The sequence below is a fragment of the Trachurus trachurus genome, assembly GCF_905171665.1.
Source record: "Trachurus trachurus genome assembly, chromosome: 17".
NCBI lineage: Eukaryota > Metazoa > Chordata > Actinopteri > Carangiformes > Carangidae > Trachurus > Trachurus trachurus.
The window spans coordinates 4,067,091-4,088,227 of record NC_139900.1 but is presented as its reverse complement, the minus strand read 5'-3'; the positions used below and the strand labels follow the sequence as shown (position 1 = coordinate 4,088,227).

The 21,137-nt window shown below is 43.1% G+C and overlaps 5 protein-coding genes across 5 annotated transcripts in view; 3 read left to right on the top strand and 2 right to left on the bottom strand.

Moving 5' to 3' along the window:
• The window catches only part of LOC311001062 (tripartite motif-containing protein 16-like), a gene marked incomplete at its 3' end in the record, with an annotated part of 113,118 nt that extends 102,516 nt beyond the window's left edge, over window positions 1-10,602 (top strand). Inside the window, exon 2 of the mRNA XM_083992028.1 lies at window positions 8,908-10,602. Within this exon, the coding sequence (XP_083848154.1) occupies window positions 8,941-10,602 (1,662 nt within the window). The 5' untranslated portion in view covers window positions 8,908-8,940. The remainder of the gene's footprint in view (window positions 1-8,907) is intronic.
• cavin4a (caveolae associated protein 4a) overlaps window positions 1-21,137 on the bottom strand; it is a 225,517-nt gene that overhangs the window by 26,326 nt on the left and 178,054 nt on the right. The gene's annotated exons all lie outside the window — the stretch shown is intronic.
• The window catches only part of kcnq3 (potassium voltage-gated channel, KQT-like subfamily, member 3), a gene marked incomplete at its 5' end in the record, with an annotated part of 108,750 nt that overhangs the window by 79,077 nt on the left and 8,536 nt on the right, over window positions 1-21,137 (bottom strand). The gene's annotated exons all lie outside the window — the stretch shown is intronic.
• LOC311000017 (tripartite motif-containing protein 16-like) lies at window positions 3,111-4,805 on the top strand (the record flags this gene model as incomplete). Its single annotated transcript, XM_083990655.1, has 1 exon — window positions 3,111-4,805. The coding sequence occupies one exon, from the start codon at window positions 3,111-3,113 to the stop codon at window positions 4,803-4,805; it is 1,695 nt and encodes a 564-aa protein (XP_083846781.1).
• LOC311000016 (uncharacterized protein) lies at window positions 13,488-19,512 on the top strand (the record flags this gene model as incomplete). The annotated part of the gene is given in 3 exon segments (XM_083990654.1): window positions 13,488-15,149; window positions 17,762-17,813; window positions 17,816-19,512. Coding segments are annotated over 3 exon segments (3,411 nt in total).

The following is a 21,137-nucleotide window of genomic DNA, read 5'->3' as shown; positions in this document are numbered from 1 at the left end:
AACAATTGTTGTTCTATTCACAAAACCACCATCGGGGGCGGGGGGGGGGGGCGCCACTAAACAACAATAACACAGACGCACCGTGCCGTGTCACAGCCTCTCGCCGCGGAACGTGAGGGTCAGTCGGCCACCGCGGCTCGGGAAGACCGGTCCCGCCGGTGGTCGCGGTCCTTCTGTGGTACGGGTCGGTGCCGGTGGTCTGCTTTGGCCCAGAGACCATCAGATTTTACCGCGGGAGGACTTTGGGGAGGACACGGTGTTGCTCCAGATGAAGACCGGGCGGGACTGTCGGCTGAGAGCTTCCTGTTTCTGCTCCGAGCTGCTGGAGCCTCGCGGGTGAGATCAGAGCAGCTGCGCTGCATCTGCATGCAGAACTCCGTTTGCAGAAGCCGAGTTATGATAAAAACTTCCAGATCATGAGCTGTCATGAGTTTTTGATCGTCATCTATTTCAGTTCTGCTCGTCGTAGAGTCCCCAAATTTACACATAAAGGTGTGTTAAAGTGTCTAGTTTCATAATTTAAAAAAAAAATAGCAAAAAACGAGAAATCTCGTGTCCTCCCCAAAGTCGAGAAATCTCGTTTTTGGCACTCAACGCATGGGAACGAAAAACGAAAAATTACGTGGTTGGCACTCAATGAATTAATTTCTGTTTAAAGTCTAGGCTGTAGTTGTAGTAGTAGGCTGTGAGTAATAAGCTGTTGGGTGTTTTGTGAGCCAACCGTGACCTTTGACCTTTAGCCGCCGCAGTTTAATCAGTTCATCCTCAAGTTCAAAGTGAATGTTTTGACCAAAATTTGTAGAAATTCCCTCAAGGTGTTACAGAGATATAACGTTCACAAAGGTACTAGTTTCTTTAAGGGTTTACAGGGACATTCACAGGTTGTGAGGTCACCATGACATTGACCTTTGACCTCTGACTACCAAAATCAAACCAGTTTGTCCTTGGTATCAGCTGAATGTGTGTGCCAAATTTGAAGAAGCTGCAACGTGGCGTTACTGAGATATCATGTTGACGAGAAGCTCTCACCGGCCTCGTTGGAAATAATCAATGTCGGTCCACATGAACGCTACATTCAAGTGCGGTCGGCAAAAATGAGTTTCGACGCAGAACGGCGCTGCATTCGTCAAACCGTGAGAAATGTCAGGTGGTGTCGAACCCGGGGGGTTTATTTTTACCGTCGTCTTACAGGAAGTGGACGCGGCTGCTGGGCTGAGGCGGCGTGAAAATCACTGACACGGTGGATTCAGACGAGACTGAAATTACAGACAGTAACGATCACACAGTGTGGGCTGAGCAGTGGAGAAGGGGATTGTGGGATTGCAGGGGGAGGAAAAGCGGGGTGGGTGGGGGTGAGGGGTTACCCTTACAATAACCAGATCTCCTTTCTCACCACGGTAAGATCATCCTCCTCAGGGTCCGACTGCTCCACGTGCACATATTGATCCGTCTGCATGCACGAGTTAGGAGAGCGTGTGTGTGTGTGTGTGTGTGTCAGTCTGATTAATGTCACTTGTGGGGACCACGACCAGGACCTGTTCTCTGGGGACACACTCGTCAAACTGGGTAAAAATATAAGGATTTCTGGTCAATGATTGAATTTAAGATTTGTGTCAATGTAATCTAATCTAATCCTCTACGTAGGTTGTTTGGTGTCTTATATTCATCAAATGAATAAGCTATCATGTATTGCACTGTTATTGTGCACTGGTACGTCACTTTATTGTGTCCCCTGAAACATATATGTTGTGTTGTGAGTATTTACAGCTCATGTGTTGTCTAATTAATGAAGATGGGGTTTTGAACACCATAATATAAAATTTGCTCCAGTAATACAAACTGTCAGAAACTTCCTGTCACCATTTCAAATGAAAAGCCCTTTAGTGTTTTTTTGTCCTGCTTCTCTTCACCACTGGTCTTTTGCTACTTTTTCTACTTTTTCCGGTTGCTGCTGTTTTCGACCTTTATGCTTTTGATATCTGTTAGCTTCTTTAGAAGATAGCCTTGACTTCCTCTCTGCTCGCTTTTTCTTAATTATTCAAGGTAGTTTTTTGTTCATTCCTTTTTTGGTGGATAAAAATGAACTATATGCTTCCGGATAATACCTAAAATATGATCACCTTAACGTGAACTTCAACATATCCTCACCTGTTACCATCTGTTTGCTCAGTATCCTGCATGTTCATCAAAACAATCATTCTCTAGCTCTGATAACGTTATCATTATGATCACCTGGTATCAGGCCAAACTACTTTGTGTTGTACAAGGGTGAAACAAACAGGGCTGAGTCAAACCTGATCAGGTACCAGTAGGAAGTTTTGTACAACTTCTGACAGAAACATTATCTGATATCTGCTCTCAACCAACATAAAATTATTGCCCTAATGTGATCTCTAACATGTCCCAACTGTTTGCTCAGCCCCCTGCTTGGTCCTCATCATAATCATTCTCCAGCTCTGCTAACATTATCATCTGCACTGGAATGAAGCCAAAACAATAGGTCAGAAGCCACATCCAACATCATTCATCACCGGACTTGTGTTAATTATCAAACGCCTTACAAACTCTGAGCAGAAGCCAAACCATGTGACGATCATAACCATAAAACTCTGAGTAATGCTTCATCTTTAATGAGACCCAGGAAGTCACTTATTACTCTGTTTCCCAGCATCGTTCATTTGAGCCGTAAAAACATCAGATCTCTGAGACAAACGAGCTGGGGAACCATCGTTAGCCACCTGCTGAACTGCATCACAAACATGACGACAAATGTGGCCTTAAATAAACCTGTTTTCTTGTGGTTCATTCAGACTTTTAATCATTTTAAACTCAGAGTGATGGAAGCAATCACTGTGCTGCATCTCATCCATGAGAGATGCTGTACAAATAAAACATTATTGCTACTTTATTACTTAACTGGACTGCAACAATTCCAACATGTTCAGTCTCCTGCAAATAAACTGATGAATAAAACACTTTGTGCTGTTGTTGTACTTTGTGTCGTACAATGGTTAACCAAACAGGACTGAGTCACACCTGATCTCAGAGCTCAAACTAGTTTAACTTCTGAGCAACAGAAACTCAGACAGTCGTCGTCTGTGAGAGGTGAAATGGCGCAGAAAGGAGTTCATCTGGACCAGGAGACCTTCTCTTGTTCCATCTGTCTGAATCTACTGAAGGATCCAGTGACTATTCCCTGTGGACACAGCTACTGCTTCAACTGTATTAAAACCCACTGGGATGGAGAGGATGGGAAGGAAATCTACAGCTGTCCTCAGTGTACGAAGAACTTCATACCAAGACCTGACCTGGTGAAAAACACCATGTTAGCAGCTTTAGTGGAGGAGCTGAAGAAGACTGAACTCCAAGCTGCTCCTCCTGATCACTGCTATGCTGGACCTGAAGATGTGGCCTGTGATGTCTGCACTGGGAGAAAACTCAAAGCTGTCAAGTCCTGTCTGGTTTGTCTGGTCTCTTACTGTGAGAATCATCTCCAACCTCATTTTCAATCACCTACATTTAAGAAGCACAAGCTGGTGGAGCCCTCCAAGAAGCTCCAGGAGAACATCTGCTCTCATCATGATGAGGTGATGAAGATGTTCTGCCGCACTGATCAGCAGTGTATCTGTCACCTCTGCCTGGATGAACATAAAGGCCACGACACAGTCTCAGCTGCAGCAGAAAGGACTGAGAGGCAGAGAGAGCTGGAGCTGAGTCGACAGAAAATCCAGCAGAGAATCCAGGACACAGAGAAAGATGTGAAGGTGCTTCAACAGGAGGTGGAGGCCATCAATGGCTCTGCTGATAAAGCAGTGGAGGACAGTGAGAAGATCTTCACTCAGCTGATCCGTCTCATGGAGAAAAGAAGCTCTGAGCTGAAGCAGCAGATCAGATCCCAGCAGGAAACTCAAGTGAGTGGGGTCAAAGAGCTTCAGAAGAAGCTGGAGCAGGAGATCACTGAGCTGAAGAGGAAAGACGCTGAGCTGAAGCTGCTGTCACACACAGAGGATCACACCCAGTTTCTACACAACTACCCCTCACTGTCAGCACTCAGTCCATCTACACACTCATCCAGCATCAATATCCGTCCTCTCAGACACTTTGAGGATGTGACAGCAGCTGTGTCAGAGCTCAGAGATCAACTACAGGACCTTCTGAGAGACACATGGACAAACATCTCACTGACAGTGACTGAAGTGGATGTTTTACTGTCACCACCAGAGCCCAGGACCAGAGCTGACTTCTTAAGATATTCACAGGAAATCACACTGGATCCAAACACAGCACACACAGAACTGTTATTATCTGAGGGAAACAGAAAAGTAACAGTGACGAGTAAAGATCAGTCTTATTCTAGTCACCCAGACAGATTTAAGACATGGGCTCAGGTCCTGAGTAGAGAGAGTCTGACTGGACGTTGTTACTGGGAGGTGGAGAGGAGCGGAGGAAATGTTGATGTAGCAGTCGCATACAAGAATACCAGCAGAGCAGGGAGTGAATGTTTGTTTGGACATAATGACAAATGTTGGGCGTTAGATTGTGACAACGGTTTCACATTTTGGTTCAACAACATCCAGACTCCAGTCTCAGGTCCTCAGTCCTCCAGAGTAGGAGTGTACCTGGATCACAGAGCAGGTATTCTGTCCTTCTACAGCGTCTCTGAAACCATGACTCTCCTCCACAGAGTCCAGACCACATTCACTCAGCCTCTACATGCTGGAGTTGGTCTTTACTGGTTTGATGGAGCCACAGCAGAGTTGTGTAAACTCAAAGAGACAAAGACCAACGAATGTTCAGTTGGTTAAAATCTGTATTTTAGTTCATCACTTTCTTTAGTCTCCATGTTTGTTGCTAAAAGCTCATTGCTGTTGTGTCTCTGCACTGCACAGAGATCACCTGTCAATCAAACATTGTGGGCGGGACTTTGACCTCTTGTCATTTCTTGTTGTGTTGATGTTTGAGTTTGTTGAGGTGGAGCTGGAGCCGTGGAGGAGATCACTGCTCATGATGATGTTTCTTTACCTAAACTCACATTTCTCCACATGAAAATAGAAACTTCTCTGAGCTCTAAATGTTTGTTGGATATTTGTGTTGATGTGTTTGTGTGTTGTTGTTTGGGCCTTAACAGAGAAATCACCAGACCTCCTTTATCACTGAGGTTTGTTCTCACTGTGGAAACTAAGAAATCTAGAATCACATTTACATTGATGTGTTTGTCAGATCAAATGTTGTTGTTGTTCAAATCCACTCACTGATAAGGTCTATGAGCTTTAATCAAAGTGTAAATGTCATGATAATAATAAATTAGTAGATGATTGATGATTTTCTGGTGAAAACAAAGTGACTGTGTAGACGAAATTAACCTGTTTTTCTGGATGTTGGGGACCACCAACATTTTTATTTTCTTTATTTTTTCTCCTTGATTATGTTTTTAACAGTCTTTGTTTACCAGAAATCTATTTTTGTTTTGATCATAACTGAACTGTTGAAATTTAACCCCTGTTGTTATAAATAAAGGTTATTTCCTTGTATCTTACTGTATCATTGTAGTGTTTTTTGTGGAGGAGACTAAACACACCCTTTAAAAGAAAAGATGTGGATTGCTGATTTGTAGTGAAGGGTATCGTTTCAGTTTGAGCAATTCTGATCAGCCAAGAGATCTCTAACCCGTAGATCTTTTACACATTTCCTGTAGATCTGGAGAACAAAGGAAGTTGTCAAATGTGAGTTCATGCAGAGTTTATGATATGTGACAGTTAAAAGGAAATATAGATGTGGGCTTTTAATTAGGTTATTCAAACTGCAGACCACTGATTGGTCAAGAATCATAACTGCGTCAAAATGTGTTTTAATTCCCACTGTAGGGATGTAGTCCATGGGCCAGAGGCCAGAATTTCACTTATCGGTACCACTCAAGGTGGCAAAGGTTACTAATAATTTTTGTGAACATCCATGTCTGTAGATGATATTTTGGTATGATAACCCTTCCTGAGTCACAGCTAAATTACAGTTATCACCTGTTGAAGTTAATTTCCCCTTATGAAAAAATGCATTTTAGATGCTAGTACATATCTTGGTTTAGACTGAGTTCAGGATATTTGTCAGTGCTTTAAAATATTGTGTTTGATATCATTTTAAGCTTTCATTCAAGCCCTCTTGTGAATATTTGTGACACTTACAGTGGTCACTGGAGCTCTTCAAACTTTTAATCACACACATTTTTCCACAATTTCTGCCAAAATCATGTACTTTCTTTGGTCCTGTGACATCAAGGAATGTCAGAGACACAAAACACCAGCACTAGAATACTCACAGGACTCCAAGGATTCAGAAAATGTACAATATACTAATACTGCTTCATTTTGAGGGGTGGTTTTCCAGCCTTATATTAAAAGTGTTGTTTTGCTCTGACAGTTAGACCAAAGCCATTTTAGTGGGGCAGATAAGCAAACTAATTGTGCATTTTATGACTAAAGCATGAAACTTTCAGCATTTCATCTACATACCCCAAGGTTTGATTTCAGACGTGGAACCACTTTGATGGCTGACCTTTGGCGACCTTTAGGGGTCTTTGACCTCAGAATTGCATTTTTCCACATTATTCTCCATTGGAAACCTATGAAAATCAAGTAAATCATTACCAACAAATTTCTTCACCATTGTGTTTAGGAAGGTGTGTAATATGATGTAATAAAATGTTGAAATTCAACTCCAGTGGGAAACCCCCTAAAAAACTACTCAAAGTTGGGGTACCCGTAACCAGATTTCTCGAAAATTCCAAAATGTTAAATTTGGCCATAAGTATATTGTGAGGAGTCAAACTAGGGGTTTTTCATGATTCTAAGTTGATTGCAAACATTAGTTTTACACCCAAAACACTCCTTAGTGGAAAAAAACAGCCACACCCACTTTTCCTGCTCATCGGAACCCCTACCACCACCAATAGAATGTATTACAGAGAAGCCATTCCTTAGCATGGCAGAGGTTGTGTCACATATTACTACTACATACTCAAGAATATAACTTATATTCTAGCCTTTTACTTGTAGGACATTATACAGACCCTCCAGGATTTTGTGATATCACGATTGCAACTATTAATGCAAATTCAATCATGAATTCTTTGGCCTAGCTTGCCACTGCAACTTCTCTGCAAATTTGCTGTCATAGACCGCTGTGGTCAGCTGTGGTCACAATGTTTCCATTACGTGTTCTTTGCGTGTCTGTTTTTATTACTAGTTACTGTTTTCATATAACATTAAGTTTTATGCAGATTGGGAGCGAGAGAGAAGGAAAGACATCAGGTACACACATACCAGTAAAAACTGAAACATACACACACCCTTCTCACTGTTGGGTACATGTAAATTAAAAGGTTGCTTTCTTCTTTTTCTATTAATTGCCATGGTAAATAGGCCTAAATATTGTTTAGCGGTAGTTAGCGTTAAAAGTGAGGAATTAGTGCCAGACATGTTGAAGCCATTTGCAACCTTCAATCATTGACAAACATGGTATACTACTTTTTACGCCTGATACATAAGTATTATCTACATCTAAGAAACTTAAAAATTGTCAACTAACTTACTTGTTAGTTGGCTAACAGTAAATAATATATATATAATACAAGACACAGTCCAGCCTCCTTTGTCCTGGAAGAGGCTCTTTAGGACATCTCCTCAGCAGCTACCACAAGGTGCTTGCAGATGGTCGCTATCAGTGGACCCTTGATCAGGGGCTTAAGGCAGTTGCTGAGAATACACATTCAGCTGTCAGCACCATTAAACACCATCACGCCCGAAAAAAGGCAGTCACCTTCATCAAAGCTGGGGAGAAAGCTCAGGCACAACCAAGAACAACTGGCCTCCTCCACGCAGCCTCTGACTGGCAACTCCAGGTTGATCTGGGAAAGCAGCTAACGATCCCTCAGCACATAGCAGAAACATGACTACCTCCAGACATGATCATTGCCTTGGAGGCCTCAAAACGCCTGATCATGCCGGAATTTACAGTACCCTCGAAAGAGTGTATTGAGGAAGCCAATGACAGAATACATGCCCAGTACCAGGAACTGCTGTAAATGTGCAAGGACAGAGGCTGAAGGACATTCAAAGAGCCCATAGAAGTGGGATGCAGAGGTTTTGCAGGAAGATCCCTCTACAAAGTCCTTAGTTGATAGGGCATCTTAGGGATGTCCAAGAAGAGAACCATTCAATACACAACTGAAGCCGCAGAGAAAACCACAAGGTGGCTTTGGTTCAGGAGTGCTTATCTGTGGGTTGCTGCTGGGAAACAAGTCGGGGCCTGACCAACCCCAACTGGGTCCAATGGGTGAGGGTGTCTGAAGTTGTGGAACTCGAAGCACTCGATGATCACTGATGATATGACCCATTGTGTCCATGAGATGTTTCTTGCAAAGGGTGATGTGATTAATAACTGAGAGGTGATGTACAAATAAAGGACATCATAGTATTATTACTATTTTATTACTGAAAAAAGTTCAGGTAGTTGTAACAATGCAAACATGTTTTGTCTTCTGCAAATAAACAAAGTAAAAAACATCATGCTGCAATTGTCAAACCTGATTAAACACCAGAAGGATTTTTCAACCTCTGACAGACACATGGTCTGACGACTAAGTTTTTAACGAGTCTTCATTGGAAATGGTAACAAAGTTGAAATCCACAGTTGCTCCTCGCATTGGAATGAACAAAAACCTGATTATCTGCTCTCAAACACAGTGAGCTGCACCCTGTTCCTGTGTTTCCTTGTTCCCTCCCCTTAGATCTACAGTTTGAAGATGGGTGGAACCAACATGTGGTGAAGAGGAGGAGCTGACAGGCCCCGTTCACTGCAGAGACACATGTTGTTTAGATAAGAGCTCAAACTAGTTTCACTTCTGAGCAACAGAAACTCAGACAGTCGTCGTCTGTGAGAGGTGAAATGGCGCAAAAAGGAGTTCATCTGGACGAGGAGACGATCTCTTGTTCCATCTGTCTGGATCTACTGAAGGATCCAGTGACTATTCCCTGTGGACACAGTTACTGCTTCAACTGTATTAAAACCCACTGGGATGGAGAGGATGGGAAGAAAATCCACAGCTGCCCTCAGTGTAGGAAGAAGTTCATACCAAGACCTGACCTGGTGAAAAACATCATGTTAGCAGCTTTAGTGGACGAGCTGAAGAAGACTGGACTCCAAGCTGCTCCTGCTGATCACTGCTATGCTGGACCTGAAGATGTGGCCTGTGATTTCTGCACTGGGAAAAAACACAAAGCTGTCAAGTCCTGTCTGGTTTGTCTGGCCTCTTATTGTGAGAATCATCTCCAACCTCATTTTCAATCACCTACATTTAAGAAACACAAGCTGGTGGAGCCCTCCAAGAAGCTCCAGGAGAACATCTGCTCTCGTCACGATGAGGTATTGAAGATGTTCTGTCGCACTGATCAGAAGTGTATTTGTCCTTTCTGCCTACTGGATGAACATAAAGGCCACGACACAGTCTCAGCTGCAGCAGAAAGGACTGAGAGGCAGAGAGAGCTGGAGCTGAGTCGACAAAAAATCCAGCAGAGAATCCAGGACAGAGAGAAAGATGTGAAGGTGCTTCAACAGGAGGTGGAGGCCATCAATGGCTCTGCTGATAAAGCAGTGGAGGACAGTGAGAAGATCTTCACTCAGCTGATCCGTCTCATGGAGAAAAGAAGCTCTGAGCTGATGCAGCAGATCAGATCCCAGCAGGAAACTCAAGTGAGTGGAGTCAAAGAGCTTCAGAAGAAGCTGGAGCAGGAGATCACTGAGCTGAAGAGGAAAGACGCTGAGCTGAAGCTGCTGTCACACACAGAGGATCACACCCAGTTTCTACACAACTACCCCTCACTGTCAGCACTCAGTCCATCTACACACTCATCCAGCATCAATATCCGTCCTCTCAGACACTTTGAGGATGTGACAGCAGCTGTGTCAGAGCTCAGAGATAAACTACAGGACCTTCTGAGAGACACATGGACAAACATCTCACTGACAGAGACTCAAGTGGATGTTTTACTGTCACCATCAGAGCCCAGAACCAGAACTGGATTCTTAAGATATTCACAGGAAATCACACTGGATCCAAACACAGCAAACACACGTCTGTTATTGTCTGAGGGAAACAGGAAAGTAACATTAATGAGGAAAGATCAGTCTCATTTTCGTCACCCAGACAGATTCACTACATGGTTTCAGGTCCTGAGTAGAGAGAGTCTGACTGGACGTTGTTACTGGGAGGTGGAGTGGAAAGGAGGACTTTTTGTAGCAGTCACATACAAGAATATCAGCAGAGCAGGGGGGGAAAGTTCATTTGGATGTAATGACAAATCTTGGGCGTTAGATTGTTCCAACAATGGTTTCACATTTTGGTTCAATGACTTTCAGACTCCAGTCTCAGGTCCTTGGTCCTCCAGAGTAGGAGTGTACCTGGATCACAGAGCAGGTATTCTGTCCTTCTACAGTGTCTCTGAAACCATGACTCTCCTCCACAGAGTCCAGACCACATTCACTCATCCTCTACATGCTGGAATTCGGCATTATTATGAAGCCACAGCAGAGTTTTTTAAACTAAAATAGACAAAGTTCATTGAAGGTGCAGTTGGTTAAAATCTGTATTTTAGTTCATCACTTTCTTTAGCCTCCATGTTTGTTGCTAAAAGCTCATTGCTGTTGTGCCACCTGTCACCCGTCAATCAAACATGATGGGCGGGACCTCTTGTCATTTCTTGTTTTGTTGATGTTTGAGTATCACATTTACATTGATGTGTTTGTCAGATGAAATGTTGTTCAAATCCACTCGCTAAAAAATGTATTAGTTTTAATCAAAGTGTAAATATGATGATATAATCAATGAGGAGATGACTGATGATTTTCTGTTGAAAAACAAAGTGGCCATGTAGATGAAGTGAATCTGTTGTTGTGGATGTTGACCAACAACAATTTTATTTAATTTCTTCTCTTTTATTTTTATGTTTTTACTAGTCTTTGTTTTTCAGAAATCTGTGATTGATTTGATCAGACGTAAACTGTTGAAATTTGACTCCTGTTATAAATAAAGGTTATTTCCTCATCTCTTACAGTATCATTGCAGTGTTTCTGTGGAGGAGAGTGGACACACCCGGCTCTCTTTAAAAGAAAAGATCTGCATCGCTGATTTGCAGTGGAGGGTATCACTGTAGCTCGAGCAATTCTAATCAGCTCAGAGATCTCCAACTCGTCAGTGGAGATCTATTGGTAGATCTTTAACATTTTCCCAGTAGATCTGGAGAACAAAAGAACATGTCCAATGTGAGTTCATGCAGAGTTTTTTGATATGTGACAGTAAAAAAGGAAATATAGATGTGGGCATTTATTTAGGTAATTGAAACTGCATTTCCACCTTCCACCACTATGTGGGTATCAATGGAAGAGGGCTGCTGTTGTTTGCCGTGTTTCACCAGCTCGACTCAACTTTACTTGCCCTTTTTGCATTTCCATTAGGTAAAAGTACCTGGAATCTGATAACTGGTGATACTTTTCTGGTACCATCTCGGCTGTGGTTCCAAAACCGGTAAAAATGTCCTAAAATGTGACATGAAAACACTGCTGACAACTGATTGGTCAAGAATCATCACTGCGTCATCAATGTGTGGCATGCACGGTATATCCTGCACAGGCAAAAGCTGTTTTAATTCCCGCTGTAGGGATGTTAATATGTCATTTTATTAAGTTCTCATATTTTTTAGAACAGAAAGTAACCATTGAGATCCCCAATATGAGGTCAGTTTATCCAAATGATGCCTTTTTGAACATTTTTGCTCCAAGGTTTTCGAGGATGTCAAGAGCAACAGATAGGACCAGCTGGTCATCTTAGGGTGTATTCAGACCTATGGCTCGTTTGTTTTGTTCCAATTCACGGGGCTAAAATGATACAATTGCTGCATTTTTCTTTTGGTTCTGATCTGGGAAAGCAGCTGAAGTTCCCTCAGCCTATAGCAGAAACATGACGACTTCCAGACATGATCATTACCTCTGAGGCTTCAAAACACCTGATCATGCTGGAACTTACAACGGCCTGGAAAGAGCGTATTGAGTGTGCCAATGACAGGAAATGAGGCAAGTACCAGGAACTGCTGGAGATGTGCAGGGGCAGAAGCTAGATGACATTCAAAGAGCCCATAGAAGTGGGATGCAGAGGCTTCACAGGTTGCTCCCTCTGCAAAGTCCTCAGACAACTGGGCATCTCAGGGATGGCCAAGAGGAGGACCATTCAGTCCGCAACTGAAGCCAAAGAGAAAACCACAAGGTGGATATAGCTCAAGAGTGCTGATCTGTGGGTTGTTGCTGGGAGGCAAGTCGGGGCCTGATCAACCCAAATGGGTCCAATGGGTGAGGGTGTCTGATGTTGTGAGACCGAAAAACCCCCGATGAAGACTGATGATGTGACCCAATGAATCCATGAATTGTTTCTTGCAAAGGGTGAGGTAATTAATCACTGAGAGGTGCTATAAAAAAGGATATCATAGTATTATTACTATTTTATTACTAACTTTGTAACAACGCCAACATGTTTTCCCTCCTGCAAATAAACTGAGAAGTAAAACACTTTGTGCTGCAATTAAACAGATTAAACAACCAGGACTGAGACAAACCTGATCAGATACCTCTGACAGAACACACAATCTAACAAGTAGGTTTTTAACCTTCTGACTCTTCATTGTAAATATGAAACAAAGTTGAGATCCACAGCTGATGCTCCTCTCACTGGAATGAGAAAAAAGCTGATTTTCTGCTCTCAAACACAGTGAGCTACATCCTGTCCATGCGTTTCCTTGTCCCCTCCCCTTCAGATCTACAATTTGAAGATGGGTGGAACCAACATGTGGTGAAGAGGAGGAGCTGACAAGCTCCGTTCACTACAGAGACAGGAGGAATCAGCTAAACTACACTACACACTACTCACAAATAGGACGACAAATATGGCCAAAAAACAAACCTGTTGTATTGTGGTTCATTTAGATTTATAATCATTTTAATCTCAGGGTGATGAGATTAATCACTGTGCTGCATCTCCTCCATGAGAGGTGCTGAGCAAATAAGTTATTACTTTACTGGACTACGTTCAGTCAGTTGCAACAATGCCAACATGTTTACTCTCCTGCAAATAAACTGATAAATAAAACACCTTGTGCTGTTGTTGAACTTTGTGGCGTACAAGGTTAAACAAACAGGACTGAGTCACACTGATCACCTCCTTCTTCTTCCTGCTCTCAAACACAGTGAGCTCCACCCTGATCATGTCTTTCCTTGTTCCCTCCACTTCAGATCTACAGTTTGAAGATAGGTGGAACCAACATGTGGTGAAGAGGAGGAACTGACAAGCCCCGTTCACTGCAGAGACACATGTTGTTTAGATCAGAGCTCAAACTAGTTTCACTTCTGAACAACAGAAACTCAGACAGTCGTCGTCTGTGAGAGGTGAAATGGCGCAGAAAGGAGTTCATCTGGACCAGGAGACCTTCTCTTGTTCCATCTGTCTGGATTTACTGAAGGATCCAGTGACTATTCCCTGTGGACACAGCTACTGCTTCAACTGTATTAAAACCCACTGGGATGGAGAGGATGGGAAGGAAATCTACAGCTGCCCTCAGTGTAGGAAGGACTTCATACCAAGACCTGACCTGGTGAAAAACACCATGTTAGCAACTTTAGTGGAGGAGCTGAAGAAGACTGGACTCCAAGCTGCTCCTGCTGATCACTGCTATGCTGGACCTGAAGATGTGGCCTGTGATTTCTGCACTGGGAGGAAACTCAAAGCTGTCAAGTCCTGTCTGGTTTGTCTGGCCTCCTACTGTGAGAAACATCTCCAACCACATTTTCAGTCTCCTACGTTTAAGAAACACAAGCTGGTGGAGCCCTCCAAGAAGCTCCAGGAGAACATCTGCTCTCGTCATGATGAGGTGATGAAGATGTTCTGCCGCACTGATCAGCAGTGTATCTGTTATCTCTGCTCTGTGGATGAACATAAAGGCCACGACACAGTCTCAGCTGCAGCAGAAAGGACTGAGAGGCAGAGAGAGCTGGAGCTGAGTCGACAAAAGATCCAGCAGAGAATCCAGGACAGAGAGAAAGATTTGAAGGTGCATCAACAGGAGGTGGAGGCCATCAATGGCTCGGCTGATAAAGCAGTGGAGGACAGTGAGAAGATCTTCACTCAGCTGATCCGTCTCGTGGAGAAAAGAAGCTCTGAGCTGAAGCAGCAGATCAGATCCCAGCAGGAAACTCAAGTGAGTGGAGTCAAAGAGCTTCAGAAGAAGCTGGAGCAGGAGATCACTGAGCTGAAGAGGAAAGACGCTGAGCTGAAGCTGCTGTCACACACAGAGGATCACACCCAGTTTCTACACAACTACCCCTCACTGTCAGCACTCAGTCCATCTACGCACTCATCCAGCATCAATATCCGTCCTCTCAGACACTTTGAGGATGTGACAGCAGCTGTGTCAGAGCTCAGAGATAAACTACAGGACCTTCTGAGAGACACATGGACAAACATCTCACTGACAGAGACTCAAGTGGATGTTTTACTGTCACCACCAGAGCCCAGGACCAGAGCTGACTTCTTAAGATATTCACAGGAAATCACACTGGATCCAAACACAGCACACAGAGAACTGTTATTATCTGAGGGAAACAGGAAAGTAATACGACGTAAAGCACAGTCTTATTCTAGTCACCCAGACGGATTCACGACATGGTGTCAGGTCCTGAGTAGAGAGAGTCTGACTGGACGTTGTTACTGGGAGGTGGAGTGGAGAGCAGCAGAAATTCATGTAGCAGTCACATACAAGAATATCAGCAGAGCAGGGAAAGAAAGTTGGTTTGGAGACAATGACAAATCTTGGGTGTTACATTGTTTCAACAACGGTTTCACATTTCGGTTCAACTGCACCCAGACTCCAGTCTCAGGTCCTCAGTCCTCCAGAGTAGGAGTGTACCTGGATCACAGAACAGGTATTCTGTCCTTCTACAGCGTCTCTGAAACCATGACTCTCCTCCACAGAGTCCAGACCACATTCACTCAGCCTCTACATGCTGGAATGCGGGTGCTTGGTTATGGAGACACAGCTGAGTTGTGTAAACTCAAATAGACAAAGATCATTGAAGGTGCAGTTGGTTAAAATCTGTATTTTAGTTCATCACTTTCTTTAGTCTCCATGTTTGTTGCTAAAAGCTCATTGCTGTTGTGTCTCTGCACTGCACAGAGATCACCTGTCAATCAAACATTATGGGCAGGACTTTGACCTCTTGTCATTTCTTGTTGTGTTGCTGTTTGAGTTTGTTGAGGTGGAGCTGGAGCCATGGAGGAGATCACTGCTCATGATGATGTTTCTTTACCTAAACTCACATTTCTCCTCATGAAAATAGAAACTTCTCTGAGCTCTAAATGTTTGTTGGATATTTGTGTGGATGTGTTTGTGTGTTGTTGTTTGGGCCTTAACAGAGAAATCACCAGACCTTCCTTTATCACTGAGGTTTGTTCTGGAAACGTATCACATATACAGTGTTTGTCAGATCAAATGTTGTTCTTGTTCAGATCCGCTCACTGATAAGGTCTATTAGCTTTGATCAAAGTGTAAATATCATGATAATAATCATACCCATTTAATGACCTGTTGCTAATTTACCTAAGTAGTTGAAAAAGCTCCTCCAGCTGTTTATTATTAGTACCATTTACTTGTCAGGCCTTTTGTTGCTCTCGTACCAACTTTTTAAAGATGTGCTGCTTCCATCAAAATCAAAATGAGTGAAATTGTAAAATGTCTCAGTTTCAACATCTGTTGTGTTGCTTATGTTCTTTTGTGAATAAAATATGGGTTTGTGAGATTTGCAAATCATTGCATCCTGTTTTCATTTACATTTTATGCAGTGTCCCAACTTTTTATGAATTGGGGTTTTCTATTAATTATGTTTATTAAAATCTATCTATTGGAATTACAACAAATAACTTGTAAACAAATGCCCTGTATGATCCAACTGTTGACTCCTTAGGTGGTGTTTCCACTGCAGGAACTTTCCCAGCAGGGCCATTTATAGGAACCTTTACGGGGCTGAAAGGACTCCCTGCCTCGGGGTAGGTACTCAGATCGGTCCTCAAATACCCCCGAGTGGGGCTTGAGATTTACTCTGTGCTGATTGGGCAGAATCAAAGCAGGATGTGATGCCAAGATAAAGACCAGAAATAAGTGTCATTTTTAAAACCTAGTGTTGTTAAAATGTATCTTCATTGCCGAAAAAGAGAGAATTAGTCAGTAAAATACACATGAGAGTAGCAGTAGTAAATAAAAAAAAAGTCTAAGTATGCAATGATCGAAACGGCAATTTAAAAACCTGGCGTTATTAGAAAGCCTCTATACTGCTTGAAAAACAACAAGAGCAGTAAAAAAAAACTAAAAACAAAAACAAAAAAAAACGCTGCACAATGGCTGCCATCATGTCCGGTAGCTGGTGCAGGCAGTCTACGATGCCCTGCCAAATCCAGCAAACCTCCATGTCTGAGGAAAGAACAAGACACCTTCCGGCTTCCTTTGTCCTGGGAAAGGCTCTTAAGGACATCTCAGCAGCTACCACAAGGGGCTTGCAGATGGTTACTATCAGTGGCCCCTTGATCAGGGGTTTAAGCCAGTTTCTGAAGATATACGTTCAGCCGTCAGCACCATTAAACACCATCACGCCCCAAAGAAGGCAGTCACCTTCATCAAAGCTGGGGAGAAACCTCAGGCACAACCAAGAACAACTGGCCTCCTCCACGCAGCCTCTGACTGGCAACTTCAGGTTGATCTGGGAAAGCAGCTAACGATCCCTCAGGACATAGCAGAAACATGACTACCTCCAGACATGATCATTACCTGGGAGGCCTCAAAACACCTGATCATGCTGGAACTTACAGTGCCCTGAGAAGAGAGAATTGAGGAAGCCAACGACAGGACACACACCCAGTACCAGGAACTGCTGGAAATGTGAAGGGACAGAAGCTAAAGGAAATTTAAAGGGCCCATAGAAGTGGGATGCAGAGGTTTCGCAGGAAGATATCTCTGCAAAGTCCTCAGTAGATAGGGCATCTTAGGGATGTCCAAGAAGAGAACCATTCAATACACAACTGAAGCCACAGACAAAGCCATAAGGTGGCTTTGGGTCAGGATTGCTGATCTGTGGTGAAGAGGAGGAGCTGACAGGCTCTGTTCACTGCAGAGACAGGAGGAATCAGCTAAACTAAACTACACACTACTCACAAACAGGACGACAAATGTGGCCAAAAAACAAATCGGTTTTCTTGTGGTTCATTTAGATTTATAATCATTTTAAACTCAGGGTGATGAGATTAACCACTGTGCTGCATCTCATCCATGAGTGGTGCTCTACAAATGAAACTTTACTAATGTATTACTACTTTTTTATTACTTTATTGGAATACGTTCAGTCAGATGCAACAATGCCAACATGTTCAGTCTCCTGCAAATAAACTGATAACTTAAACACTTTGTGCTGTTGTTCAACTTTATGTCGTACAAAGGTTAAACAAACAGGACTGAGTCACACCTTATCACCTCCCTTTTCTTCCTGCTCTCAAACACAGTGAGCTCCACCCTGTTCATGTTTTTCCTTGTTCCCTCCCCTTCAGATCTACAGTTTGAAGATGGGTGGAACCAACATGTGGTGAAGAGGAGGAGCTGACAGGCCCCGTTCACTGCAGAGACACATGTTGTTTAGATCAGAGCTCAAACTAGTTTCACTTCTGAGCAGCAGAAACGCAGACAGTCGTCGTCTGTGAGAGGTGAAATGGCGCAGAAAGGAGTTCATCTGGACCAGGAGACCTTCTCTTGTTCCATCTGTCTGGATCTACTGAACGATCCAGTGGCTATTCCCTGTGGACACAGCTACTGCTTCAACTGTATTAAATCCCACTGGGATGGAGAGGATGGGAAGAAAATCTACAGCTGCCCTCAGTGTAGGAAGAACTTCATACCTAGACCTGACCTGGTGAAAAACACCATGTTAGCAGCTTTAGTGGAGGAGCTGAATAAGACTGGACTCCAAGCTGCTCCTGCTGATCACTGCTATGCTGGACCTGAGGATGTGGCCTGTGATGTCTGCACTGGGAGAAAACTCAAAGCTGTCAAGTCCTGTCTGTTTTGTTTGGCCTCTTACTGTGAGAAACACCTGCAGCCTCATTTTCAATCACCTACATTTAAGAAGCACAAGCTGGTGGAGCCCTCCAAGAAGCTCCAGGAGAACATCTGCTCTCGTCATGATGAGGTGTTGAAGATTTTCTGCCGCACTGATAAGAAGTGTATTTGTCTTGTCTGTCTTCTGGATGAACATAAAGGCCATGACACAGTCTCAGCTGCAGCAGAAAGGACTGAGAGGCAGAGAGAGCTGGAGCTGAGTCGACAAAACATCCAGCAGAGAATCCAGGACAGAGAGAAAGATGTGAAGGTGCTTCAACAGGAGGTGGAGGCCATCAATGGCTCTGCTGATAAAGCAGTGGAGGACAGTGAGAAGATCTTCACTCAGCTTATCCGTCTCATGGAGGAAAGAAGCTCTGAGCTGAAGCAGCAGATCAGATCCCAGCAGGAAACTCAAGTGAGTGGAGTCAAAGAGCTTCAGAAGAAGCTGGAGCAGGAGATCACTGAGCTGAAGAGGAAAGACGCTGAGCTGAAGCTGCTGTCGCACACAGAGGATCACACCCAGTTTCTACACAACTACCCCTCACTGTCAGCACTCAGTCCATCTACACACTCATCCAGCATCAACATCCGTCCTCTCAGACACTTTGAGGATGTGACAGCAGCTGTGTCAGAGCTCAGAGATCAACTACAGGACCTTCTGAGAGACACATGGACAAACATCTCACTGACAGAGACTCAAGTGGATGTTTTACTGTCACCACCAGAGCCCAGGACCAGAGCTGACTTCTTAAGAAATTCACAGGAAATCACACTGGATCCAAACACAGCAAACACGCGTCTGTTATTATCCAAGGGAAACAGGAAAGTAACATTCATGAGTAAAGATCAGTCTTATTCTAGTCACCCAGACAGATTCACCAACTGGTCTCAGGTCCTGAGTAGAGAGAGTCTGACTGGACGTTGTTACTGGGAGGTGGAGTGGAGAGGAAGAGGAGTTAAAATAGTAGTCGCATACAAGAATATCAGCAGAGCAGGGGATGAAAGTTCATTTGGACACAATGACAAATGTTGGTCGTTACATTGTTACAAGAACAGTTTCACATTTCGGTTCAACAGCATCAAGACTCCAGTCTCAGGTCCTCGGTCCTCCAGAGTAGGAGTGTACCTGGATCACAGAGCAGGTATTCTGTCCTTCTACAGTGTCTCTGAAACCATGACTCTCCTCCACAGAGTCCAGACCACATTCACTCAGCCTCTACATGCTGGAGTTTATCTTGGTTGGTGTGATGGAGATACAGCAGAGTTGTGTAAACTCAAATAGACAAAGATCATTTAAGGTGCAGTTGGTTAAAATCTGTATTTTAGTTCATCACTTTCTTTAGTCTCCATGTTTGTTGCTAAAAGCTCATTGCTGTTGTGTCTCTGCACTGCACAGAGATCACCTGTCAATCAAACATTGTGGGCGGGACTTTGACCTTTTGTCATTTCTTGTTGTGTTGATGTTTGAGTTTGTTGAGGTGGAGCTGGAGCCCTGGAGGAGATCACTGCTCATGATGATGTTTCTTTACCTAAACTCACATTTCTCCACATGAAAATAGAAACTTCTCTGAGCTCTAAATGTTTGTTGGGTATTTATGTTGATGTGTTTGTGTGTTGTTGTTTGGGCCTTAACAGGGAAATAACCAGACCTTCCTTCATCACTGAGGTTTGTTCTGGAAAAGAATCACATTTACATTGATGTGTTTGTCAGATCAAATGTTGTTGTTGTTCATATCCGCTCACTGATAAGGTCTATGAGCTTTGATCAAAGTGTAAATATCATGATTATAACCATACCCATTTAATGACCTGTTGCTAATTTACCTAATTAGTTGAAAAATGCTCCTCCAGCTGTTTATTATTAGTACCATTTACTTGTCAGGCCTTTTGTTGCTCTTGTACAAACTTTTTACAGATGTGCTGCTTCCATCAAATTCAAAATGAGTGAAATTGTAAAATGTCTCAGCTTCAACATCTGATGTGTTGTTTATGTTCTTTGTGAATAAAATATGGGTTTGTGAGATTTGCAAATCATTGTATTCTGTTTTTTCCCCCCAATTTTTTATGAATTGGGGTTTTCTATTAATTATGTTTGTTAATATCTATCTATTGGAATTACAACAAGTAATTTACAACTACCAGCTTCCTACCTCAGCTTCCACAATTCAGACTCAGCATTTGTAAAATTTCTAGTTAATTGAGCCTCGGCCTTCAATTCCATCTCTCCACAGCGACCACTGAATGACTCTCCCGCTGGTACAACATTTGCCAAAGATAAATGTCATTACTCTAAATGACCACAACCACAGAGTCCATTAGGGAACGTGGAGCTGAGTCCTGGACTGGTAAAACATAAACAGACTGCTGCTGCTGCACAGGGAACATTAGTAATGAGACTGTTTCTATTGACTCAGCTCCAGTGTATCTGAAATTAACATGGTGGCAGCCTCAGATCTCTGGGTGGGACCGTCCAACCTGAACCAACTGTGAGACAAACCTGAACACACAAACTGAATTCAACATAGCTGGATTATAAAACTAACAACTTAATATTTTAACTTGGGATGTACCAATCCAGGGTTTTGTTTCAGATTCGAACAAATTTGGGGCTTTTTGATGAAGTTCAGTTTCTGCTGAGCCTACGCACGTCAACGTAATGATGTTGCCAACGATTACATGACGGTTTATGAACCATATTCTTCCCTCCCTTCAAGGCACTCTCAGCACAGCCAGCATCACCGTCATTATCACAAACTAAATAAAACATCAACTAGCTTGATGCTAACATATAATGGAAAACATCATAGACGGGCTAATGGAAATTGGCTTCGCTATCGTGGTAACTTTAAACCAACAAACAGCTGTTATTTCAACATAAACACAAAAACAAATAACCATGGCATAATT